Source organism: Molossus molossus, unplaced genomic scaffold (assembly GCF_014108415.1).
Source record: "Molossus molossus isolate mMolMol1 unplaced genomic scaffold, mMolMol1.p scaffold_m16_p_21, whole genome shotgun sequence".
Taxonomy (NCBI): Eukaryota; Metazoa; Chordata; class Mammalia; order Chiroptera; family Molossidae; genus Molossus; species Molossus molossus.
The window spans coordinates 13,007,089-13,033,945 of record NW_023425357.1 but is presented as its reverse complement, the minus strand read 5'-3'; the positions used below and the strand labels follow the sequence as shown (position 1 = coordinate 13,033,945).

Here is a 26,857-nt window from a genome sequence, read left to right as displayed (position 1 = left end):
CCCAGTGGGGGGCATGCAGGAGGCAGCCAATCGATGTTCTCCCTCATTGATGTGTCTCTCTCTCCCTTCCTCTCTCTCTAAAACCAATAAAGAAAAAGAATTTTAAAAAATAAATAAAACACTTCTGAGGCAAACAGTATCATGTCTGGAACGAACTTTAAAGCATTCCCGCACTTGGGAGGCGAGGAAAGTAACAGCCACTTTGGGAAACTCTTTGGCACTGTTATGAGTTGAACTGCGTTCCCCCCAAAAAAGGATATGTTGGCATCGCTCCCCAAGATCCCCAGAGTGTGACCTTAGAAATAGGGTCTTTGCAGATGGCCCAGTTAAAATGAGGTCACTAGGGTGGGCCGTAGCCCATGATGACTGGTTTCTATATGCAAAGGGGAAATTTGGATGCAGACAGACACGCACAGAACGAAGACGTGCAGACAGGGAGAGAATGGCCATTACATGCCAAGGAGACAGGCCTGGGACAGATCCGCCCTTCCCAACCCTCAGAAGGAACCGACCCTGCCAACACCTTGATTTTGGACTGGTACCCTTCAGAACTGTAAGAGAACAGCTTTCTGTTGTTTAGGACACCCAGGCTTGGTTCTCTGTCATGGCAGCTCCGGCATATGAATACAGGCACTGTTCACTGAAGCCGATTCCATGCCTGGGTACGAGCCACCACGCGTGCATCCCGGTGTTGGCCAAAAGACATGTGCTAGAATGTTCATGGCAGAACCATTTGGAATAGCCAGAACCTGAAGACAGCCGGGCACCCACCAACGAGTGGATGGGGTATTACACTGTGATTTGTGGAAGGCCACAGTGCTGAGAACGCGCAGTCTACAGTCTGAGTGACACAGCGGGATACATTTCCCGAGTGTAATGATACGTGAAAGAAGCTGGTCGTAGTAGAGAACATCCTGTGATATTCCTTTTCTGATCCATCTGCATGTTAGGTGTTGGGAGGTAGAGACTAGAAGGATCCCAGGGAACGCCCAGGTTGCTGCCGTATTCAGTTTCTAGATCTGGGTGCCAGTTAAACAGACGAGCTCAGGTAGTGCGTGTCATTGAACTGTATACTTAAGATTTGTGCACTTTTTGGTATTTTTTATACTTTAATGTAAAGAATGAGGCAGGGAAAGGAAAAAACATCCAGCCCCTCCACCAAAAAAAGTAGTATAGATGGAAGAGGATTGGTGAAATGTTGGTATCTGTTGAGCTGGGTGAAGATGTGTATGGTTCCTCATATCGTCTCTCTACTTTTAGTTTTAGACATTTCCAAAAGAAAAAGCAAAATCCCCTCACACACAAACGGTCCAGTGGGTTCGTGTAGCCCACAGCGCTACCCCTGAACTCCTCCCCGGACCTCGAAGTTCCCTTCTACTGAGGCTTGTGCTGGTGTCGTGACCTCAGCTCCTACCTCAGGGCCTTTACATGTGCTCTTCCCTCTTCCAGGTAATTCCAGCTCTTACCCTCAGCCCTCAGGTCCTAACACAAAGTCATGTCTTTAGCCCTGGCTGGTTTGGCTCAGCAGTTAGAGCGTCAGCCCGTGGACCAGAGTCCCGGGTTCGGTTCCCGCTAGGGGCACGTACCTTGGTTGCAGTTTGTCCCCGGCCCTGTTTGGGGTCGTGTGGGTGGCACCACTCGATGTGTCTCTCTTGCATCGATGTTTCTCTCTCTCTCTCTTTCTCTCTCCCTCCCGCTCTGTCTAAGGATAAATGCAAAAATGTCCTCGGGTGAGGATAAAAAACAAAACAAAGTCATTTCTTCAGAGATGCCCTCCTTGGTGTCCTAATCTAAACCAGCTCAGCACCACACCACCCTCGGTCACCTCCACTTCAACTCTTTCATAGACTTATCCCTATCTCAAGATATCTCTCCTCTGTTGACTCTCTCACTGGTACATCATCCCCATGACAGAGTGGTCTTGACTGTTTCGGTCAGCGCTGTAATCTCTGTACCTAGAACAGCATCCAGCACCCAGTAGGTACTCCACATATTTTTGTTAAATGAACCAAGGCTGATATTTCATAATCCACTTAGCAACTTTTATGTATGGTTAGTTGCAAGTTACTGGGCAGGCAAATGTAGGTTTACAGTTGTGAGTACACCAGAGTTTTTTCTTGTTTTATTATTTATTCATTATTGTACTGTTTTCCATATGAATAGCTGCACACCTACTTTGCCCCACCCTGTATATTACTTACAGTTATAATATGTTTTTCCTTCTGAGAAACTGGGTGGATGACACATGCCCTCAATTCCTCCCAATGCTATTACTATTCCAAAGACCAATTTAATGTCCCAGGAAGTGAACCACTGGTGGAAAATAAAAGGAACTCGACACTAAGTGCTTAGTTCTCTAATATATGAACAGCGATTCAAAATCAATCGGAGAAAAACCTAATGACCCAGTAGTAATCTGGCCAACGGATAGGTATGGTGACTGCCCGGCAAGCCAAATACAAACAACTCGGAATGAAAAGATCGTCAGATTCACTCACAGTAAGATAAACACAGCTACAACCACACCGAGATACTATTTTTACCTATCAGACCAGCCAAGATAACAGTGCGGGACACGTTGTGTTAGGGTGTGAGGGGCAACACTTGCACATCGCTGGAGAGAGGTAATTTGGCCATGTCTATCAAAATTAACAAATGTGTGCCCGGCCGGTGTGGCTCAGCGGGTCGAACGTCAGCCCGAGGACCGAAGGGTCATGGGTTCGATTTCCGGTCAATGTACCTGGGTTGCAGGATCGATCCCCAACCCCACTGGGGTTGTGCAGGAGGCAACCCATCAATGTGTCTCTCTCACATCGCTGTTTCTCTCTCCCTCCCTCCCTCCCTACCACTCTATCTTAAAATCAATGGAAAAATACCCTCCGGTGAGGATTAACAACAACAACAAAAAAGAATGAGAGAGAAGATTCTGGGCGAACAGTGAGCTGGCTCAGGACTGGGGCTGGCCAGTAGGTGGCCCCATTTCTCCACAATCTAGAGACAGCCTGTGTTCTGAAGCCGCTCTGGGCTTGGGGGCGAGTTACCACTGAGTCAGAAGGTGAAGTTAGAGAAAGAGTAGAGATGCCAGTGACCAAAAGGCACCCCCCCCCCCCCCGCCAGGATATTTAGTGTATCACCTGCTCAGTCTCTAACCCAGGAGAGAGACTAGCACACACATCAAAGCCGAGAAGGCAAGAGACCCATTCTTGCTCATTGCTGTATTCCGATACCCCCGCTCCAGGACAGGCACCTAACAGCGAATGAACGAGATAAAACCCAGGACTAGTGTTTGGAGCAGACGGTGCTTTGCTGCAGCTGGGATCTTGGCCACAGATTGGGGGCAGAAAGACTGAGACACACAGTTTATATGACACACGGGTGACCTGGAGTGTAACTGTTCATTCATTTCCCCCATCTGGCTAGGTTCCACCTGGAGGGAAGGAGCCAGAGGAGGCCTGGACCCAGAGCGGCTGGCGGTCCCCAGCCGGGGTGCAGCGCCTCATCCCCTGGCCCCGGCCAGAGGCCTCCACACTTGCTCTGGCAACCACCTCCACCGGGATGGTGTCTGTGTGCTGACACTCACTGGCCGTCCCTGATTTGACAAATCATGACCAGTTCTAAGACACGGACAGCCTTGAGTGAAGTCCAGAGTGGGAGAACAGGAAGGGATGGGCTCTGGAGACCACATAAATCATGTTGGGTTCGTGTCAGTCTGTCCAGTGGTGGAATGGGCTGCCTGGGAAGGCAGTGAGCCCCTGGCCTGGGGGCCACCTGGGTGAAACTTCACCCCCACCTGCCCAGAACAGTGCAGAGGGTAGACTAGAGGGGTGCAAGGGTCCCTTCCAGCTGAGAACCTTGGGGGCTTGACCTTCGCCCTCTTGTCTGCTTCTTGCTAATAGAGTGAAAATGCACGGTGATCTGGAAAGACCTAGGCTCTTGAGATAGCCAGAAATCTGACTGTTCCTCACACACCTAGGACCACAGGCACTTTACCCTCAATTTTCTGCTTGGCCGGTGTGGCTCAGTGGTTGAGCATCAACCCATGCACCAAGAGGTCACCAGTTTGATTCCCGGTCAGGACACATGCCCAGTTGGGGGCCAGGTCCCCAGTGGGAGACATGCAGGAGGCGGCCAATCGATGTTCTCTCTCATTGATATTTCTATCTCTTCCTTTCCCTTCCTCTCTCTCTAGCATCAATAAAGAAAAGAAAAAAGACTCTATTTCCTGCCCCGGCCAGTTTTCTCAGTGGTTAGAGCATCATCCCACAGACCAAAGAGTCTTGGGTTCAATTCCTGGTTAAGAGCATGTACCTGGGTTGCAGGTTTGATCCCCAGCCCCGAAGGGGGTCATGTAGGAGGCACCCAATCAATGTGTCTCTCTCACACCGATACTTCTCTCTTTCTCTCCCTCCCTGCCACTCTATCTGAAAAAAATCAATGGGAAAATATCCTCAGGTGAGGATTAAAAAAATAATAAATAAAGAGAGACTCAATTTCCTCAGGTGACACCTCAATAATTCTAACCTCAAGGGGCCATTAAAGGAAGTGAGACAACATGTATAGAATGGTCCTCCCTAAATGGCAGTCATTATTACTGAGTCATTTCTCTCCTAGACACTCAATTTTCTCATCTACAGAATGGGGGTAATAATGTCTAACTTTCCACCGGGTGGTTCTGAGGCCTAAGGAATATTATTATCCACAGAGTGTTTTGGAAATATCAACATAGTCCTCCAACACGGCCATTTGCTACCCCTGCAGTCTCATGTCACGCCTCCACGTCACCCCACCCAGCCATGAGCTCGCGAGGAAGCCCCACCTGGCTATCGATTCCATCCTCTTCCTGACAACTCACAACCTCCAGTCCTCGCCCAGACTCTCTGCTGAGCTCCAGCCCCACATACCGTCTGCCTATCTGACGTCTCCCCTTAGATGATTAAGACGCTTCACGCCCTACCACGTCCCAAGCGAAACTCCTGGTTTCCTACCCCACAGGTTTCCAAAACGCCCTGTTCCTCCATCTTGCCCATCTCGGAAAAGCACCTGACCACCACACACAGGCTGAAGCTGAAGTCCTAGGATCACCCTTAACCTATGAGATTCATACCCACCTGGCCACCCACCATCACTCCCATCTCCCACCTGGATGCCCGCAAGGACTGGGCTCCTCGCTTCTACTCCCGCCCTCCACAGTCCATTCTCCCCGCGGCATCTGGAGAGAGCTTTGGCAGGGGACAGGCGGGTCATGCCACTCACTTATTTAAAAACTCCCAGTAGTTTTCATCACACTTGCATTCATTCCAAATTCCTGATTGGGCCCTATAAGGCCCTGCAAAACCTGGTCCTGCCGGCCTCCCTTCACCTTTTACTTGTCTCCCACTCATTCGTTTTGCTCCAGCCATACCACCTTCCTCTGTGCCCTGAACAAGTTGAGCGTGTTTCCACCTCAGGACCTTTGCACTTGCTGTTGCCTTTTCCTAAGCTTACTCATGACTGGCTCATTCAGGCCCAACTCTCAAAGGCCACCTTCTCAATGAAACTTTTCCTGACCCCCCTGTTAAAAGTGGCTTCCTTCCTCTACAGCACCGCCCAGTTTCATTTTCTCCATTACACTTACTCTAAAACAGTCTTGTTTTGCTAGTTTGTTTACTTGTTTACTGTCCTCCCACTAGAACATAATGTCCTCAAGGGCAGCCACCTCTGCCTTGTTCACAGCTGTCCCCTCTGGGCCATGAGTGGCCACTCGGCACACACACGGTGCTCAGTGTCAGCTGAATGAATAAACCGCTATGATTTTTCCAGACACTGTACTAGGTGAAGCTCTAAAAGTAGGGGAGGGGTGCGAACAGAGATGCCTGTCTCTAGTGTGGGCTCTTCTATGCTCTGGGGGCAGAGGTGGCCCTGCCACATAGAGCCCAGGAAGTCCCACTGATTGGGACAGAACACCACAGAACAGAGACCCACTCAGCAGGGAGGAAAACCACCTGCATGTGGATTGCGTGTTACATCCATGCTGCCTCGTGCTAAAATTCAGATCCCAACCCAGGAACTGTGGAGTGACTGGCACGCCTCGGCCCGGCTCCTGGGCTCCTGGGCCTGTGGCTGCACTGACAACACCCTCCAGGTGGGTGGTTTGGCTGGCCTGGCGCCCACTACCTTCAAACAATAGGACCCATCTCTTCCTTTTGGGGACTTGCCCTCCCCTACTCTCAGATCACAAGGTCCAGGTGGGGCTAACCCCATTTTCTCAGGGGTTGGGGCACAGACTCAAAGCTGGCTACTGGCTCTGGCCTGGATACTTAGTTGGTTGGAGCATCATCCCAAACACCCAAAGTTTGCGGGTTCGATTCCTGGTCAGGGCACATACCTAGGTTACAGCTTTGATCCCCAGCCAGAGCACATGCAGGAGGCAACAGATTGATGTTTCTCTCTCACATTGGTGTTTCTCTCTCTCCCTTCCTCTCTCTCTAAAATCAATAAAAGCATATCCGGATGAGGATTAAAAAAAATTTTTTTTAATTAAAAATCAAAGCTGTCCACTGGGTGTGTTTTATTTCCCTGGGCTAGGTAGCTGCATAAGTTCTGACACCCATTTTGACCACCGTAGAATGAAAAGGGGAAAAGGGGGACCTATCCTTCGGGCTAGGCCTGACCTTCCAGGCTGGGCCTTTTCAGTGATATGAACCAAATATTCTTTTTTTTTTTTTTCAGCTGCCTGGAGTGGCCCAGCTGACACCCTCTCCCAGCTCATCCTTAAATGTCTTCCAACACTGGCTCCCACCCCCAGACTCCCCGAGACCAACCTGCTCTCTTAGAATTCCCCGTTCCACTGCTTGGAACCCCTTTCTTCAGCTCATCCACTTGGTAATCTCTTACTTGTCCCACCTCAGTTCAGATACCACCTCCTCCAAGAAGCCTTCCCTGACTCCCTCAGACATAGGTCTCCTTTCTTTTCCCACCACATCCTGTAGATTTCCCTGGGAAACCTTTATTCACTAGGTCCTACCAGCCTAAAAGATTTTATCAAGCTCTATTTGCCATGGTCATATGAAAACTGGGATTTTTTTCCCCTCTCCAACTACAAAATGATGTTTTAACAGTTAATGTAAATTTTCAATCAATGCCCACCCCTACCCCCAGATGTTCTGAATGACTCACCTGGAGAGGTGACTTCCCCACTCTTTTTTTTTTTCCTCACCCGAGGACATTTTTCCATTTTTTGTTCAGATAGAGTGGGAGGGAGAGAGAGGAAGAAAGAGACAGAAACATCGACGTGAAAGAAAGGGACACATAGAGTGGCTGCCACCCGCACGACCCAACCAGGGCCGGGGACAAACCGCAACCAAGGTACGTGCCCTTAGCAGGAACCGAACCTGGGTCTCTCTGGACCGCAGGCCGACGCTCTAACTGCTGAGCCAAACCGGCCAGGGCGACTTCCCTACTCAAGATTAAAAAGCTGCAGTAAAACATCCCTCACCGATTCAGTAAACACCCGTGCAGCCCCCTCAGCAGCAAGCATCATGCCGAGCGCTGGACACACAAGTTATAAAATTGTATGATGATTGTCCCTTGACCTGCATAAGCTATAGGAACATTCCGGGAGGGTTCCTGCCAAACGGTCTAACCAACATGACTTTGGAAACTGGCATTAGAGAGACAGAGAGGGGACTTTCCCTTCCTGCTTTTCATAATTTTGAAGTGATAGGGCTATGGGTGCTTTTGACTTTCCCAGCATTTTTCAAGTAAAACATTTCTTTTCTCTCTCTCTCTCTTTTTTTTTTTTTTTTTTTTATCCTCACCCGAGGATATTTTTCCATTGTTTTGTACAGATAGAGTGGGAGGGAGAGAGAGGAAGGGAGAGAGAGAGAGAAACATCGACGTGAAGGGACACATCGAGTGGCTGCCACCCGCACGACCAACCAGGGCCGGGGACAAACTGCAACCGAAGTACGTGCCCTTAGCAGGAACCGAACCCCGGTCTCTCCGGACCGCAGGCCGACACTCTAACCGCTGAGCCAAACTGGCCAGGGCTCTCTTTTTTTTTTTATCCTCACCCGAGGACATTTTTCCATTTTTTGTTCAGGTAGAGGAGGGAGAGAGAGAGAGAAACATCGACATGAAAGGGACACATCGAGTGGTTGCCACCCACACGACTAACCAGGGCCGGGGACAAACTGCAACCGAGGTACATGACCTTAGTGGGAACCGAACCCGGGTCTCTCTGGACCACAGGCCAACGCTCTAACCACTGAGCAAAACTGGCCAAGGCAAGTAAAACATTTCTTAGTGGTTCCTTGGTGTGTCTGTTTCCCTACAAGACTGGGAGCCGATGGGGGCAACGATGGGCGTGAGTCACTCAGGGCCTGACCCGCAGGAGGCCCAGAGACATCTGTGAAATGACCACAGGACAGAGCCGAGCAGGCACGGGATGTGGAATAGGCAGGCCCGAGACATTGGCTGGGAGAGGGTCAAGCCCCGGGGCTGGGCCAGCTGGCCCTCGGTGGGCAGCCAGGGGAGAATGAACCTGCTCCCTGCCACAGCCTGGGCCCAGCAAGGTGTGTGGCAGACCAGTGGAACAGGGTACACGTCTGTCTGCTGTGGAAAGGGGTCACGGGCTACAGGACTCCCAGAGGACAAGCTTGGCCCAGCTTTGCACTCTCGGAGGACAGACAGGAAGACGAGAGCCGAGGGAAGCCGGCACGGGGGGAGCGAGAGGAAGGGCTTGGCGGCGAGGGCTTCAGGAGATTTGAGACTCAGGCCAGGTGGGATGGCAGGTGGCAGGGTCAGCCTGCTGCTGGGGTCCACAGGGAGCCTGGGGGATGCGGTTCTAGGGGGTGTCTGCTGCTCACGGGATGATGGCCAAGCTGGGTCTGCACTAGGCTGTCCTGTCCTTCCTGCTCCCTGTCATCTTTGTTCCTCAGGCATATCAGGACATGGCCCTGGAGATCAGAGGAGCTTGGGCTGCAGGCCCCTGGAGGCAGGAAGCAGGAAAGCAAACCAGCTGGAGGGAGGGATGTCACCGCAGACTTCCTAGAGGTGTGAACTCCCAAGCTGGGGATTGAAGGATGACGAGGAGCTGTCCAGGGAAAGGGAGGAAGCCGACTTCCAGGTAGAAAGAAGGACAAGAGCAGGGACACCAAGATTCGAGACCTAGTGCGGAGCCCTGAGCCTCGGTGGTGCTCTGTGAAGGGCTGCATGTTCTACGAGGAAACGGGACACCTGCTGCTAGGGTCTCTGGTGGCCGGGGTGGGAAGGCAGCACACATGTCCCTTGCAGGACAGCTAAAAGCAGCAGCCCCAGGTCATGTGATTAGAATCCTGGCCTCCCAGGCTGCTCAGCCACTCATGCTCATAGTATGACCTGGGGCAGGCTAGTCACTGCGCCCTCAGAGCCTCGGCCGTAGTGGTCTGTGGATTCCAGGCGGTCACATTAGCACAGTGCCTGGTACCAAGACGGCACCAAACAGGCTCCAGTTATGGTGACCGTGGCCAGCACTGGGAGGCTATGTCTGAAGAGCCGTTATGGCACCGGGGACACGGAGGGCTCTGTGGGTTCCTGCCGAACCAGGCCCAGAGGCAGGAAGCGCTAAGGAGGCAGACACCAGCTCAGTGTGAGGGACAGTCCCCAATGGGAGCACTGGTGAGTAGTGCAAAGGCCCATGGGAGGCAGAACCCTGTCAAGGGAACAGCCTTGCGGGCACTGGCCCGCACCCCGGTGTAGCAGCACCTGCCCAGGGGTCCATGGAAGGGGGTGGCGAGAGAAAGCCATTGTGGGAAACCCGGGGCTAAGGGAAGTTAAACAGGGTTTCTGGTTGTAGGACTTCTCAGGACCTTCACCGTCTTGGAACATGGGCCGCAGATGCAAATGCTTACGGAAACCAGGCAGGTAGCACAGGCGGGTGACGGGGGCAGATGTGGACGGGTGGGTCGGAGAGCAGGCCCGGTGCGAGGGGAAGTCTGCCCAGCTCCTGCTCTGCTCCCACCAGTTATCCTTAAGGGAAGACTGTTGGCCATGGTCACGGGTGGAATCGTGTCCCCAAAAATGATATGTTGGGAGTCCTAATCCTGGTGCCTGTAACTATGACCTTATTTGAAAACAGGGTCTTTGCAGATGCAATCAAGTTAAAATGAGGCCCCTGGGGTGGTCCCTCATCTAGTGATTGGTGTGCTTATAAGACGGGGAAATGTGGGCACAGAGATAGACACCCACAGAAAGAAGAAGGTGGGAGGAGAGATCGGGGCAATCCACCTACAAGACACCAGGATTTCCGCACCCCTCAAAGCTAGAAGCTGGAAGAAGCAAAGAGGGATTCTCCCTGAGAGCCCCCAGAGAGGGCGCAGCCCTGCTGACACCAGATTCGGACTTCCAGTCCGAGACAATAATCGCTGTTGTTTTAAGCCGCCCAGTTTGTGAAACTTTGTTACCGCAGCCCTAGGAAAGCAACACAGCCCCTAACTCTCGATTGAATACCCAGACGTCTCCAGGACGGGAGCAACGATGCGGGATTTCCTAGCTCAGAGGTCACAGGCCCCTTTTCTGAAAGAGCAACTCCTGGCTGAGCGGGGGACACACTGTGAGGCCCCATTCTCAGCCTTTCACTTTGCACCCAACACAGGTACCATTCGTGGGGCGACTTCTGGTCTCCTCAGCTGTAAACTGAGGACAGTGTGCCAACCTCCCAGGTGGCTGTGACCCCTCAGCCAGATGCATAGAAAGCACTTAGCCGGGCACTCCAGCCTGTGGAGGATGTCCCCTCACCAAGCCTCGCCTTGTCCCTCCGAGAGATGGGGACAGCATCTCCCAAGGCTTCCTAGGGTTGCTGGGAACCGCCTGGCATGTGGCTGGCGGTGGGCATGGTCCACTGCTCACCCCTGCGAGTCCTCCACTGGGGGACTGTGCTCCGGGGCTGCCCTTACCTGTGCTGTGAGCTGGATGGGCTGGGACAGAGTGAGCTGTGGGGTCCCGGGGGGCTGGCTGGCAGGCTGTGGCGGTGGCAGGTCGCCTCCCCCAGAGGAGGCTGGGGGTTGAGAGGTGGAGGAGGAGGCAGAGGAGGAGGAGGAGGAGGAGGAGGAGGAGGTGGAGGAGGCGGCAGCGGCGGCGGCGGCGGCACTGGACTGCTGCACGGCGGCGGCCAGGAGCTGGGCCTGCGCTTGCTGCAGGAGGAGCTGCTGCTGAGCGGGCATCAGCGCTGTGAGCTGTGGGGCAGGTGGGCAGCGGGGCACAGGGGGCGTGGGGAGGAGCAGAGAAGGCAGAGAGGGGTTAGTGTCTGAGCCAAACAGGTTAGGGGCAAGTCTTCCAGGAGGCAGAGGAGGGCAAGAGGCAGGCAGCAGAGAGTGGCATGGCCCTGGAGGGATGCCCAGGCCACCGGTCCTGTAACTGACGGGGAGGCAACTGGCCTGTGCCCCTGGCACTGTCCTCCCTGAGTACTTACCCCGGCGAGCTGGCTGCCCGTCAGCATGAGCTGGGCCTGGGGCAGATGTGGCTGAGCCGGCTGGGGGGGTGGGGGTGCTGCTGGGGCTGACTCGCCACTGGGGTCTTCAGCCTTGATCTGGGGGGGAGAGAGGCAGGGTCCGGGACCCCAGAATGTTAAGTGGAGGCCAGAGAGAATGCCCACCTGTGAACCAAAGAGAGGGCACGAGTGTGGCAACAGCAGCCTCCAGCCAGCACAGGAAGAGCGGACACGGTACCGAGGCCTGACCCTGCACTGACCGGCTGGGGGCCTCGGGCCACCACCCTTCCAGCCTGTCACATGGGCTCCCACACCCCCTGCACCCAGATTCCCCACGGGAGAGGGCCACCTTTGGAGGGCTCGTTCCCCTCTCAGGAGTCAGTTTCCCCACCTGTAAAATGGGAAATGATGCCATGGGGCCCTGGGACCTCGAAGAAGGGGTCCTGCGGCCCTCATCTGCTTCAGCCAGAGGTGCATCTCTCACTTGGCCAATGGAATAAGGTTTTACTGGGAGAAAGGGTCTTGGGAACAGGGGTGACTGCTTTAGAATGTGGGTCACGAATTCAAGTGCAGACAGAAACAGGCAGACAGCACAAATGGACGACGTGCGCAGAGATGGGCGGGTGGGCTGAAGGCCCCGCCGCGGCCCAGGGGAGGTCTGCCCGTCCTACTCTGCTCCGCCAGCCGCGCATTTAAAATCTAAAGCACAAACGCTGCCGGAGGAGGAACGCACATCAGCCTGGTGTGGCCCGGCGCTGCCAGCCTGCGCTCCCCGCCCCAGAGCTCCCCCATCTCTCTGCAGGATGTGGAGGCATCAGAAGCAGGGCAGCCCAGCACAAAGCAGCGCTGGCCTCCTCCCTCTCTTACACAAAAAGCCAGACACCAGTGGGCTTGCCTGGGGGTGGGGGGGAGTCTGTTGGTAAAGAATACTCGGGGGTGGGAGGAGGCATGGCTTGATGAATCACACACTCTTGGGACATTCGGGATCATCCTGCAGCTCAATGTCCCAGCATCATTTTGCTAAAAAAAAAAAGGCCCGTAGAAAAAAACTTGTGCAAGGTAACACAGCTGCTTGGCAGAGGCATGGCAACTGGAATGCAGACTGACGGACAGACGGAGGCCTGGAAAAGGCCGAATAATAGAGAGTGAGCAGCATGCCCCAAAGTATGGGATACAAGTGTGAGAAAGTCTTGGGGGTACAGGATGCAGCAATAGTGAGTATTAGAAGCCGGGGCAGCGGCCAAGTTCCTGGCGGGGAATGAAGGACCTGCTGGAAGTCTGCTCGTGTTTTGCGTCTTGCTTTGGGGCTGGAGACACAGCTGCTCCGTTTGTGAAAACCCAGAGTCGTACACTGAGGATCTATGTGTGTGTCATATTTCAATTCAGAGTTTTAAAAACATCAACAGCCATGGTGAGAACACTATTCCTCCTTCTGAGATCTTTTGTTCTTTTTTTCTTTTCCTAGTTTTTTTTTTTATCCTCACCAGAGGACATTTTTGCATTTATCCTGAGACAAGGAGTGAGGGAGAGAGGGAGGAAGAGAAAGAGAAAAACATCGATGTGAGAGAGGCACATCGACTGGTCACCACCCACACGACCCCAAACAGGGCTGGGGACAAACTGCAACCTAGGTACGTGCCCTTGGCGGGAACCGAACCCGGGACCCTCTGGTCTGCGGGCCGATGCTCTAACCGCCTAGCTAAACTGGCCAGGGCACATCTTTTGTTTTTTCTGGTTCTCTTAATAAAGTCTCCATCATGCCCTGGCCGGTGTGGCTCAGCAGTTGGAGCATCGGTCTGCACACTGAAGGGTCACAGGTTCAATTCCCGGTCAAGGGCACCTAACTAGGTTGCAGGTTCGATCCCCAGCCCTGGTCCAGGTCATGTGGGAGGCAACCAATGGATGTGTCTCTCTCACATCGATGTGTGTTTCTCTCTCTCTTTCCCCCTCCCTCCCTTCCACTGTCTCTAAAAATCAATGGAAAAATATTCTCGGCTGAGGATTAACAAACAAAAAACAAAAAAGTCTCCGTCAGAAGCTAGGATGACTCTACCACCTCCCGACACTGGCCAACTCCCCTGTTAGCAGAGCAGGCCTCAGGCTCAGACCCTTCGTCAGGCAAGCGTCTCTGGGTACATTTTCATAATCATTGTATTTATTTCCATGGCAAGTAATTTTGGTTTTCCATTCATGAAATTTCCATTTTAAAAAGCATTTATTTCAGCTGTTGAAAGAGCAGGCCGGTTCATGAGTCAGTAATTGTTGAAGCTGATTGATGGGTACCTGGGGGGTTATTTTCATTATGCTGTTCTTTCTACTCTGTGTCTGCTTCACATTCCCCCCAGTAAAATGTTTTTTTAAAAATGGAGCCAATTAACAAAGGTGTGATGTACATAATTGTACACGGAGGTGTGTGGATTTGTCTGAAATGGTGATGGGAGCACGTGCAGCCTGCAGCCAGGGACAGACCGACAAGGGAGCGGTGGAGGGTGGGTGGCCTTGAGCTTTCCCTGGAATCCGGGACCCCGGCCTAGGCAGGGGAACGAGAACCCCTCCTTCCCTGGGCCCCACGGGTTCCCCCATGGGGAAACAGGGCTGCTGTGGGGTCAGGAGAGGCTGCAAATATGCAGCGGAGGAAGGAAGGTGTGGAGGACCTGCTCTGAGGGCTGAGGTCAGAGCCAGAGCCAAGGCCAGAGGGAGGGAGGTCCGAGCTGGAGCTGCTTCCTGAGCCCTGTGCAACCGGCTCAGGACGAGACACCTCCCCACCAAGCAGCATCAGGGCGCACTGGCTGTACAAGCGACCTCAGAGTCCATCTAATCTGACTGTCCCTCCCACACCCCCCCCCGTGTCAGAGAAGAGGAAACTGAGAAGCCCAGAGGGGGTGTGATTTTCCCATGGTCACAGAGCAGTCCCCAGCCCCCTCACCCCATCCCTCTGCCACCTTTGGTCAGGATCAGGAGTCCTGCCTGTGCCCCATCTGTCCCTGCCCCCTGTGCTGCCTTCAGGCCTCTGGACCTGCCGGCTACCCCCACCAGGCTGGAGGATGGGGACCTGGGCCCCCCGACGCCCCAGGAAGCCCATCAGTGCCCAGCAGCAGGGCCTGCTCTGGATTTGGGATTTGCTGTTTGGCCACGTCCAGCCTCCTCACTGTCCTCTCCTACCTCTCCTACCGCATCCCCTCTGTCCCTCAGCCATCCTCACTGGGTCTGGCCCCCCCAGCCCTGAGTGTGTTGGGGGACAGAGGGTGGGGTGGGGCAAGCCCCAGTCAGTCAGGGAAGTTGGGATGGGGGCGGGCCCTTGGCTTCCTGTTGTTCATCGCCCTGGGGTTCTGGGGGGGATTTCCCTGGCCACCCCCACCCCCCAGGGAAGGGGAAGGAGCCCGGGTGAGTCACAGGCCTGGGGCCGTAGCCAAAGGGTGAGAAGGGGTGGGAGGAGTCTTATTACCAAGGTAGCAGGGCTAGGTGTCCCTTTAGGCCCTGGGCCCCGGCAGGCCTGTGGGACAAGAGCAACTGCCACCCCGCCCCTCCCCCTGCCCTGGCTGTTCTGACAGGTGCTTACCTTGGTGCTGGGGCCAGTTGGGGACACGGAGAATAGAGAGGTCTTATTCTGGGGGTTCTGTGAAGAGAAAGTTGGGGTAGGGATGGGACCAGTGAAATGAAGCAGCTTCTGACACCCTGTTCCTCCCCCATGGAGCCCCCTCCTGCTCATCCACTCCCTCCTGACCTGGTGGTTAGTGTCTGGTCCATTTCTTTCAGTGTCTGAAATGAGAGAGAAAAGGTGAGCTGTCACCGGGCTGCCTCCGCCGGTCCCCACCACACCGGCCCCTGCCCCTGCCCACCCTCCACCTTCCCACACACCTGTGTGCTCTGATGGGGAGTCCAGACCTTGCTTCTCGGCCTCCAGGGGCTTAGACATTCTTATTTCTGGGGACAGAGGAAGGATGGAAGTGGGGTGAGGAGGGGGAAGGCAGGAGGTCTCTCAGCCCTTCCTTCAGCACCATCCCAGCCTCTCCCCAAATCCCCTTCACCCCCAGCCACCTCGCCAGTGTCTCTTTCCAGGAGACATGCCCTTGCTTCTGACCCTCTGCCCTTCTCCGGGGCCCTCAGGCCTTGGGGCTCCCGCCTGACCCTTTTCACCCTCCGGAAGGTGCACAGGGAGGGTCACCCCTGGGAGGCCATGGGGCAGGGCAGGAGGTAGACAGTGAAGAGTGGTTGTGAGAAGCCCTTGGCTGCCCGGCTGCCCAAGAGGAAGTTGGTGATGTTCCAAAGCAGAGACTCAGCCGGGGCCCTGAGCTCGGGCTTGCCGCCCAGGCGCCCGTCCTGCCTCACCAGGTTTCGGCTGAGGCGTGTTTTCCACTCTGAGCGGGGCCTGGGGGGCAGGACTGCAGCATCCCCGAAGGAGCAGGTCTGAAGATCAGGCGTGATTCAGCGGCCGCCAGCCCCTCCCCCGGCACACCGCGTTCCTGTCCACACCTCACTCCCACCGCCTCCCTTCTTGCCATCCGTGAGCGAGCAGCCCCACCACTCTGAGCGCAGTAACTCCAGCTCCAACTCCTTCCGGCTCGGCTCCAACCTTGTCCCAAACCTAATCCTAGACCTCACCTGGGACTTCAGCCTTGAATTCCAACCACACGCCCCCATCCCAGAGAGATACCTGGCCCCTGAAATGCAATCCCTTTCTATAGTTCTGTAGACCCTGGAAATGAAGGGAGGTGGCCAAGGGGAGGTGGCAAGCAGCAAGCTGGCCCCAGGGGACACTCAGCAGCGGAGACCGTGCCCTGTCTTAGCACACTGACGCTGTCGGTGGAAAGCTGCGTGCTTACCAGTGCCAAGCACAGTGCTAATTATGACTCCAAACTCACGTTAGCAGTTGGTGCTAATATTACCCCCTCCCCTTTCACAGAGAAGGAAACTGAGGCTCTGAGAAGGGGTCCCTTCCCCAAGAGCACTGTGAGGCAGCACAGGTGTCCTGATCGGACCTCAGTCTCTGTTACCCCAGCGCTCCCGCCTTCAATCAGGACTGTCGCAGGCTAATGAACCCCAGTGATGACTGCCACCCACCTCATCTGCAACAGTCACCCCACCCCAGGCTCACCCTGACACCGACTCAAGCCCAATCCTTTCTGGTCCTACACCCCCACACACACCTGGGCTTCTGCCCGCCCCGTTCTCAATCCCCTGACCCACCCTGGATCCCAACGCCCACCCAGACAGTCCAAGACCGTCATTTGGGCTCGCTTCCCAAATTGGCCTCAGACCTTACTCATGACCCTGACTCAGACCCGAAGGTACCTCCCACGGGTCACTCCACATCCCCACCTGCGCAGGATCCCACCCTATCCGAGGAGCTGCCTGACTCCAGTGTGCTCTGCACCCGACAGTTCTAGAAGGCCAGCTGAGAAGAGAGCCGGGACATCCTCAGCAGCTGGAAAAATTTTGTGACTGAGGATTACTCGACATGAAATGCCACTCAGGTTTAAAATTCCTGATCGAAAAGCCAGGTCACACACTGCTGGTGGGAGTGTAGACCGATATAAGTGCAAGGCAGGGAGGCCAAGAGGTGCCCCTCCCACGACGCCACCCGTCCACTCCATGCCCACCATGCCCACGGGTGCACGTGTCCCCAGCAGCCCTTCAGTGAAGGTCCTGAGCCGGAAATCACTCAAGGGCTTGTCAGCGGGGAAATGGCTCAGCCGAATGTGGTATGTCCATACAGTGAATATCCACCTCGGGGGAAGAACGAACTCCTGCGTCGCCCAGCTGCCGCCGAGGGTGGACATCAGACGCCACAGTGGACAGACAGTAGAACTCTGATTACTCGAAGCTCAGAAGGAGGCGAGATGTTACCAGACGACCAAGGTCCGGCGAGAGTGGGTGCCTTTGTGGGGTGCTGGCCAGGATAGGGCCTGAAAAAGGCTGCAGAGGCTGGAAATGTTCTCATCTTGAGCCGTACACTTAAAATGCGGGCACTTTACAATAGGTACGTTAGCCCGGCCGGTGTGGCTCAGTGGTTGAGCATCGACCCATGTACCAAGAGGTCGCCGGTTCGATTCCCAGTCAGGGCACATGCCCAGGTTGTGGGCCAAATCCCCAGTGAGGGGCATGCAGGAGGCGGCCAATCAATGTTCTCTCTCATCAATGTTTCCATCTCTCTCTTCCTGTCTCTCTCCAAAAAAGAATAAGCCAGCACATAGTCCTAGTAAGGCACAGGCTAGTAAGGCTGGGGTAGAGAGTGGGTGCCCAGCTCAGGCCTGTTTCTGGGCCCTGGGGATTGGGCATCAACCAAGGAACCCGAGACTCAGGAGAACACAAAGGGAGCTGCGGTGAGACCCCGCTCCTGATTCTGGGGCACCAGACAGGAATCCTGCCAGTCCTGGTCCCACATCCCCCAGCCCTTGGCCCTGCTCCAGGCAACAGCTAACCCTAACAGCCCTAAACCCCACCCCTCCTAGCATCCCTGAGACCCCTGCCCAGCCCTGTCCCCCACTCCAGCCACTTTCCACAGCGCCCCACGTAGATCCTTCCCTACCCAGCACTCCCTGGCCCTGAACCCTTCCCTGGCTTCCCATCACCCGAGGTAAGCCGGGCTCCTCGGCCTGGCCTTCGGGGTGTGGCCCTGCTATCCTCCACTGCCATCTCCACCCACCAGGCACCAGGCTCTTCAGCCACACCACGAATGCCCTGCTTGGGGCTTCTGCTGCGTGGGGACTCCAGACCTTGCAGGTTCCCTACTTCCCACCTCGCTGGCGAATGCCTCTCGCCGCAGACGAGGGCGGCCTCTGACCTCAACCCCACCCCAGAGAGTCCGTGCTCACCCTTGGCCTCTGCTACGGGATGCGTCATGTCCCCCAATATTCATAGGTTGAAGCCCTAACCCCTTTTCCACAGAATGCGGCTGTATTTGGAGACAGGGTCTTTAAAGAGGTAATTAAGCTAAAATAAGGTCATTGGATCAGGTGGGCCGTGGTGCAGTATGACTGGGGTCCTCATGAGAAGAGATCGGGACACAGACACACATGAAGTGAAGACACGGGGAAAAGACGACCATCCCAAGCCAAGGAGAGAGGCCTCAGAAGAAACCAGCCGTGCTGAGACCTTGACCTTGGACTTCCGGCTTCCAGAATTTCGAGAAAACTAATATCTGTTGTGTAAGCCACCAGTTGTGCTGTTTGTTACAGCAGTCCTCACAGACTGATACACTGATGGTTGTGCTCCCCCACTGTCCTAGCCCCGAGCCCACAGGGCTGTGGCCGCTGTGCCCCGGTCCTTTCCCACCAGGCCTGGATGCAAAGTGGGGTCTGACTCACCGGTGGCATCACCCAGTTCAACAGAACAGGTACTCAATGTTTCTGACTGTCGCTCCCTTGTCCCGGCCTCTGTCCTGCTGTCTCTGGGCCATTAACACATATTTCCTGGGACTGCCTGGTGCTGTTCTCCACTCCGTCTACCTGGTGACCTCCTACTCATCCCTCAGGGCCAGCACAGGCTGTGTGAAGTCACCACCCCTGATGCCGCCAGATGTCTCTCCCCTGCTCCCTCCACCCTGACCCAGCCTCTCCCTTTGTCACTGCCCTAGAGACTGTAGCCATTTGGGCTCCAGTATGTATCTCCCCATGAGACTAGGAACCCCTCAAGGGCAGGTCTGACTTATCTTGGGGTGCTTGACAGTACCCAGCACAGGATGTGTGGGTCCAACGAACAAGAGTGGCCCCAAAACCCTGACCTCCCTCTACCTGGGGCCACCTGTTCCTTCTCTAGCAGCAAACTCCTGCTCTTCTTGAAGGGCCCAGCTCACAAGTCACCTCCTCTGTGAGTTCCTCCCTGACTCCCCAGGTGGTCAGCGTCTCTGTCATCTGGGATCCCCCTGCCCCTGCACCCTAACACACCCTGACCAGCTGGGCAGTGGCCCCCTGCCCCAGACTGTGGGCCCAGCCTGGAGTGTTTGCTGCACAGGCTGGGACTGTATCTTTGGAATGAATAAATGCATGAAAAACTCTCTGGGGGACCAGAACCCACTCCTGTCCCAAAAAAGCCCCTCTCCCTGCTGTCATCTGGCACCTCAACCCTCAGCCCAACACCAAGCAACTCCAACCTAACCTTTAAGGTAACATCCCCTCTGCAGGGATAGTGGCTGAAGGGGCAAAAGTGGTTTGAGGGGACATTCCCATCGTTCTGTGTCCTCTGTTCTCCCAAATTCCTCCCCACCCCCACCCCCACAACACACAGCCCTGCACCACTGTGCCGCAGACTGGGCTGAGGGCACGGCCAGCACTGCCCTTTGCCCGGGCCTCGCTGGCTCTCTCCTCTTCCATCAGAGCCCCGCGGGAGAAAAGGGTCTCATCAGATCATCTCCACCAAGCACGAATAGGGGACTCCATTTCCACCGTGAACCCGAAGCCAGCCGATGCCCTAATGGAGACCGGAGGGCCCTGGCACCCGGCAGGCAGTCTGCACGTAGGCACAGCCAGGGAGGCCCCTCGCCCCTCTCTTAGCTACAGAAATGCTAATGCTATTCCCACGGGGACAGCGTGCAACCTGGGTATCAGGATTTTAAAGCCCCGCCCCGTGCTCCTGCCCTGAAGCTTTCAAAGCCACATTCGCATGGAAAGGTTGGCTGGTCACTGACGGTCATGCTACCCTGCTCCCAGCCCAGGCAGTGTGTAACTTTGTAGCGGACCGGGCGATGCAGAACCTACAGACCCCTGGATTCCCACCATCCTCGAGTCAGACCCATCCTGGGCTGCCCACGCCCCTGGCCTCACAGCCGCTTGTGGGCTTGCCCCAGGCCTGGGACTCTGGCTGCCCTCCTCTGCTCACCCCTCCCTTGCCCCTCCCACCCCGACTTTCACTTCTCCTCTGCATTTCCCCCAGCCGGTTTTAGCAGACTTGGGTCAGCTTCTCGTTAGCACTTACCGAAAACTGGGCTAAATATAGAGGGCCCAAGGGCTGCCCCTCACCCTTCCTGGTCCCGCTTGGCCTGTCCCCTGGGCCCCCTGCCTCCACAGCCTGCTTCAATCAAGGCCTGGCCTGGGAGCCCCTTTGGGTTGGGTCTGCATTGCCAGGAACCTCTGTGGGCCCAGCTGGCCTAGTCCCGGCCTCCTCAGGAACCACACCTCGCACCCCCACCCCCTCACAGCTGTCCCTGGGCAGCCTCAAGGGAGTGAACACTTCTGAGCTGTCAGGAGGGAGGGAGGGATGGAGATACGGGCAGACACAACAAGATGTGGCCCCGCAGCTGTGCTGACAGCAGGCAAGAGTGGCCACAGCACACACACCAGAGCCACAGCCAGGCAGGGTCCCAGACATGGATGGAGATCTGCAAACACACACAGGGATGGGTGTGCACACATCCCAGACAGGACTGTGTGCAGATGAAGACATGGGCCCAGACACAGTGGCACAGACAGATATGCAAAACACACTCAGACACGAGTAGGCACATCTGCACTTGCTTACACACACTCACACCCCGAGTCACTGAGAGACGTACACACTCACACCCCAAGTCACTCACAGACACACACACACATCCACTCACACAGACAGACGTCCACACACATGTCCAGAATAACACACAGATAGACATGCACACACTCACACATCCACTCAGACACACAGACAGACATGCACACACTCACACATCCACACAGTCATTCAGACAGACATGCACACACTCACACACTCACTCAGACAGACACACACACTCACATACCCACTCAGACAGACATGCACACACTCACACATCCACTCAGTCACACAGACAGACGTGCACACACTCACACATCCACTCAGACACACAGACAGACATGCACACACTCACACATCCACTCAGACAGACACACAGACATGCACACACTCACACACCCACTCAGACACACAGATGTGTACACACTCACATACCCAGTCACTCATATAGACAGACATGCACACACTCACATCCACCCAGACACACAGACAGACATACACACACTCACACACTCACTCAGACAGACACACAAACAGATATGCACACTCACACACCCACTCAGACAGACATGCACACACTCACACACCCACTCAGACAGACATGCATACACTCACACATCCACTCAGACACACAGACAGACGTGCACACACTCACACATCCACTCAGACACACAGACAGACATGCACACACTCACACATCCACTCAGACACACAGACAGACGTGCACACACTCACACATCCACTCAGGCACACAGACATGCACACACTCACACATCCACTCAGACACACAGACAGACGTGCACACACTCACACATCCACTCAGACAGACACACAGACATGCACACACTCACACATCCACTCAGACACACAGATGTGTACACACTCACATACCCAGTCACTCATATAAACAGACATGCACACACTCACATCCACCCAGACACACAGACAGACGTGCACACACTCACACATCCAGAGTAACACACAGACAGACATGCAAACACTCACATGTCCAGTTACTCAGACAGACACACACAGAGACACACACACACTCACACACCCAGAGCCACGTCATCCTGGGAGATGGCCAGACTGGACCCCTGAGCCCAGTTCACAGATGTGCAGCCCAAGACCAGGCAGCATGAGTGATCTGCCCAAGGCCCCACGATGTACTGGTTCCTGTCCAAGTGAGAGGAGCCAGGGCAGGCCTCCCAGTCAGGGCAACTGTGAGAAATCCCAAGTAAAGGGTCTAACCCAGTGCCTGTCACGTATGAGACCCCCATTCGACCACCGACAGGGATGACTCAGTGGTGGAACAAACGGCCTGTGTGAGCAGATGCTCTGGATCTCTGTGTCCACCACGTATTCACACACACACATACATGGTTGCACACACAGTCACTTCAATAAATAATCACATGCCATCCTGAAAGGTGTCTTCTTTCCATCTCAATCCCCTCCTCACCTTTTTGCCTTGCTCACACCCGCTCATCCTTCACATATGAGCCGAGACATCCCCTCCTCCAAGAAGCCCTCTCTGACACCCCACAGGCTGAATTGGGCAAGTCTTCTGGGCTCCCACAGTGCCCTGTGCCTCGGCCTCCCACCCCTGACCCGCCTGTCTGTGCCCGCTCCACTCTCTGACGACTGATCTGTCCCTCTCCCTTTGGACCGGGGACTCCAGGAGGACAGAACGGAAGCCGCCTTTCAGTTGTATTTCCCGCACCAGCACAGAACTGCCAATAAGTACATGTTGATGAAGGATTACATACACCGATGCACACAGGATGGCACACACCAAAGCAAGATTCATCGCCACAGGTACCCAGAACTGGGAGGCATACCCACAGTCACGCCTATATGGCCACAAATAAAACAATCATGAGGCACTGACGTTCGCCGTGTTCCAGGTTGACATATATTACCTCATGTAACTCTCCCACACGCACTGAGAGATAACTACCATTATGCAAAGACAGGCGCATTACACCAAATGAGACAACAAACCCAAATCACCTTGTACAGTGCCTGGCACTCAATGTTCACTCGGTCAACTGACATGGGGTGGGGGGGGGCAGTTACTGAGCACACAGACACACAATACATTTTCAGGCGGTGGTAAGTGCCGTGAAGAAAAGACAAAACGGCAAGGGGACAGAATGGCGGGATTCGTTGCCAGTTTAGATGGGAAGGTCAGGGAAGGCCTCCCTGAGGAGGTGACATCTGAGGCGAATGAAGTGGGAAAGTAAGCCACGAGATCACTGCCAAGGCTACCCCTACAATGCCACACACAACAGCCCCCAAATCCCTCACATGCAGACACATGACAGTCACACTCAGGAGACTCATGAGGACCTCTCACACTGGGTACACAGACACACACACACACACACACTCAGAAGTCCAGCAACTCACACAGACCTCCAAGCCGTTTGCTGCCCCAACTCTTGTCACCTGCCTACTGGTCCTCCATATGAGAGCTTGCTACCACCCGGGGTTGCAGCCCTGCCCTGGAACCTTCGGACCAGGGCAGAGACAGGGAGAAGAGGTTGGAAGTCCCCAGGTGTCCGGTGTGGACGGGGAGGAGAAAAGGAGCTGGGAGTGGGGACCCAGGGTGGAAGGGGGAAGCTGCTGAGGTAGAGTGAAAGGACAGAAGACACAGCTAAGGAGGAAGGGCAGGGCAGCGGCGATGGGCACGGCAGGACAAACCCCCAGGAGCTGCCCAAATTTCTGAGCAGTGGCGCGGGCCCCTTACCTGGAGCCCCCATGCTGGAGTGAACCGCGCTGCCCGCCCCGCAGGGCTGGGGGAACAACTGTGTCATCTCCCCACCCTCTCTGGGGGCCAAGTCCTCTCAGCCGGAAGTCACCCTGGGAGGAAACCACAAGGTCCGCCCCCTTCAGAAGGGAAAATACCCTGGCTGGAAGGCCCACCCCTGCAGGCAGCGACCCCAAATCGTGCGTAGGGGGACGGGGCGAGTGGGCAGAGCCCAGGCCGCTGGAAGAGCTGAGTCCCCCGCGCTCCTACGGAGGTGCGCGCGGCAGCTGCCCAGCCCCCGGCCGCCTGCCTCCGGGGCAATTCAGGAGCGGGGCGTGTGGGCCCCGGAGAGAAGGTGGGCCAACAACACTAAAACACTGGCTAAAGTTTGGGGGTTTGCGGGGCGGGGTGGAGGGAGGAAGCTTTCCCGATGCCAGGCCCTGCACCTCGCATGTGACAAGCGTCATCTCTTGCAGCGGGTACTATTTGCCCCATTTATAGGAGAAAAGACTTTGGACCAGAGAGGTAGGGTGGTCTTCACCAGAGCCCACCACCAACAGGCACAGCAGGAGGCAGCCTGGGTGGTGGGTTTCGGCACGGCGGTGGGAAGGGGACAGCCTGCCGTGCACCTGTGCAGCAGGTGAGGCGTCCGGGCCACCCTTGAGAGGAAGCGGCACCTGTGGGCAGTGCAGCGCAGGCAGCAAGTCCGGGCCTTGCCCTAGGGCAGCAGGAAGTCTGCCAGAGGGCAAATACGGCGCCGGAGGCGGCTGCGGTGGAGGGGAGCACAGGTGCCCTGGCTGCGGGCTGCTCTTCGTTCCGCGGCGCCCCCGGCCAGCGCTTTCCTTCGCACCCGCCAGAGGGCGGCAGCGCCCAGCCAATGGGCGGGAGGGCGGGGCCGGCTGCAGAGAAAGGAGCCCCTCCCTCTGCTCCCCTCCCCGCCCACCCCTCATCCACCCCCGCGCGCACACCTGCGAGGGTCACACAAAGGCGCAGGACTCCCGGGCGCACCGCGGCGCAGACAAAGGCACGGGAGAGCGGCTGCCCTCTTCCTCCTCCCGGTGCCAGGTTCGAGGCTGCCGGGCTGCCCGGCTCCTCCAGACAGCCCACCTGCCCTCCCGGGGCCCTGCAGTACTCACTACGCCCCATGCTGGGGGACCCCCAAAACATACGCGCGCACACTGACTCCTGGACGCACTCTCCCCGCACACACACATGCATCCAACTATTTCTACACACGGACCCCAGCACTTCACACACACGTGTGGACACACAGACATACAGGAACACTCTGTGCACCCCCCCCAACATGAACCCTCCCTGTCCACTTGCCGATTCAGACACCCCCTCTGCTCTCTCACGTTGACACATAGCACAAGAGCACATCTACACATGTATGCCAAGGCAGGCCTCCTGGCCAAGTGTGCCCACACTCACACCCATGCACACTCACGCAGGATATAACACACAGGCAGATCTGCTCGAGTGCCCCTCTGTCTGCATGGACCCTGTGTACTCAGACACACCCAGGCAGGCAGGCAGGCCCACTGGATGGGAATGACCAGCAGTCCTTACATCAGCACACAGAGGGGACATTCCTAGCTGTCTACACTCCACAACATTCTGTGTTGTAAAGGCCATTTCACTGAGGAAATCCAGACTTTCCAGCATCAACCCCACTCCAACTCAGACCTCCTGCCTCCTGGTCTCTCTCTCTCGGTCTCTCGGAGGATTTCTATACACGAGGGTTTTTCCAGATAGCAGTCTGGTGGCAGTAGGGTACTGGAGTCTCCTTGTCTTAAAGCTTCATTTGCCCAACACACTCTGTTTTGATTCACGATGTATGTTTTGGGGGATTTGGAAATGAGGGTCATCAGGACACTATAAGGGGACGAACCCCAACAAGCCACCCCCATGCTCCACCCCAGACATAGTTACCACTGCCCATGTGTGAAGTGTGCTTTCGGATGTGACGGGTGTCAGCCCCCTCTGGTGAGCAAGGAGAGAAGCTTTGCTCATTTCCTGGCTGCCCTCCCAGGCCTTCAGCTGAGTATGGAGCAGAGGAGAGTCTTACATGCTCCCCGCGGGATGAGGTCACCCCACCCCTCTTGCCAACCATGTTGGCTCCACTATTATGGCCTCAGGCAAACCAGAACAAAGTCCCTGAGCCTAAGTCAGGGGATCTTGAAGGAGAATCGGTGTGAGATGTCCCCCTGCCTAAGAGAACAGAGGAGTAGAGATTGGGGCACCCTGGGTGGGTAGGGCCTGGCAGCCAGGAACGGGGTGGCCCCAGGCAGGAGATGGTGGCCTCTCAGCTACAGAAGAAGCCTTAAGCCATGCTGAGCAAGGCAGGTAGGGCATGGGAGCTGGGGAGCAGTGGGGGCCCTGGGGGTGCAGGGAGCCTGGGTGGGAGGCAGCACGGGGAGGCCAGGCTGGGCTCAGGGCTGAGCGGTAATTAAAGGAGACGCAGGGGGCTCCCCAGGGCCAGCGGGGCTGGTAACTGACACGCGGGCCCCATTGCTCCGCTCATATTTCTCACCGGATCGATACGTTTGACTCCCGACAAGACAATAATCGCTTGTACGCGGCCAGCGAGTCGATCAAATACATTATTAGAGCGAGGTCCCCCGGGGGCCCGGTGGGGAGTGGTGGGGGGAGCAGCCAGCCCACCGGGGACCGCAGAGCAGGATTCTTCACCCCTCAGGGCCCCCAGCCATGGCCTCTTCCTCTGGGCCTCCCCTGGGGACCCTGTCTGCAGCTCAGTTCCCCAGCCTCTCTCTGGATGCTGCTGTGCCTGGCGACATCTCCACTGAGCCCCTGGCTGTGTCCCCACACTGTGTGGGGACCCAAAGGGTCTTTTCCTATAACTGCTGCCTAATCTGTAGGGCAGTAGCATGTGGGAGCTCAGAGGCCCCTCAGACCCTCAGCCTGGAAGCAGACAGGGAGACTGGGTTGCGGGCCACGCTGTGAGTCTGTGGCCAGAAGACGAACCTGGGCCTGAGATTCATTGACACCACCAACCTCCCTTTGCATCTCAGCACATCTGTCTTCAGTGGAGCCCGGGCCAGGGCAGCCTCTGGGGGGACAGGGAAAGCTGGCTTAGGCACCTAAACACATGAGGAAACAGGATCAGGGTGGCAGACAGACACACAGGCAAAGGGATGTCCAGCTGGTCCTGCTATATGGCCATGCAATCC

General features: G+C 55.8%; 1 protein-coding gene across 1 annotated transcript in view; it reads right to left on the bottom strand.

The window, feature by feature from the left end:
• POU2F2 (POU class 2 homeobox 2) overlaps nucleotides 1–23,709 on the bottom strand; it is a 30,965-nt gene extending 7,256 nt beyond the window's left edge. The window contains exons 1-6 of the mRNA XM_036275889.1: nucleotides 23,664–23,709; nucleotides 15,305–15,370; nucleotides 15,171–15,205; nucleotides 15,006–15,062; nucleotides 11,429–11,545; nucleotides 10,914–11,192 (exon numbers count right to left, since the gene is read on the bottom strand). Of these exons, the coding sequence (XP_036131782.1) occupies nucleotides 10,914–11,192; nucleotides 11,429–11,545; nucleotides 15,006–15,062; nucleotides 15,171–15,205; nucleotides 15,305–15,370; nucleotides 23,664–23,676 (567 nt within the window). The 5' untranslated portion in view covers nucleotides 23,677–23,709. The remainder of the gene's footprint in view (nucleotides 1–10,913; nucleotides 11,193–11,428; nucleotides 11,546–15,005; nucleotides 15,063–15,170; nucleotides 15,206–15,304; nucleotides 15,371–23,663) is intronic.
• Between the last annotated feature and the right edge of the window lie 3,148 nt (nucleotides 23,710–26,857).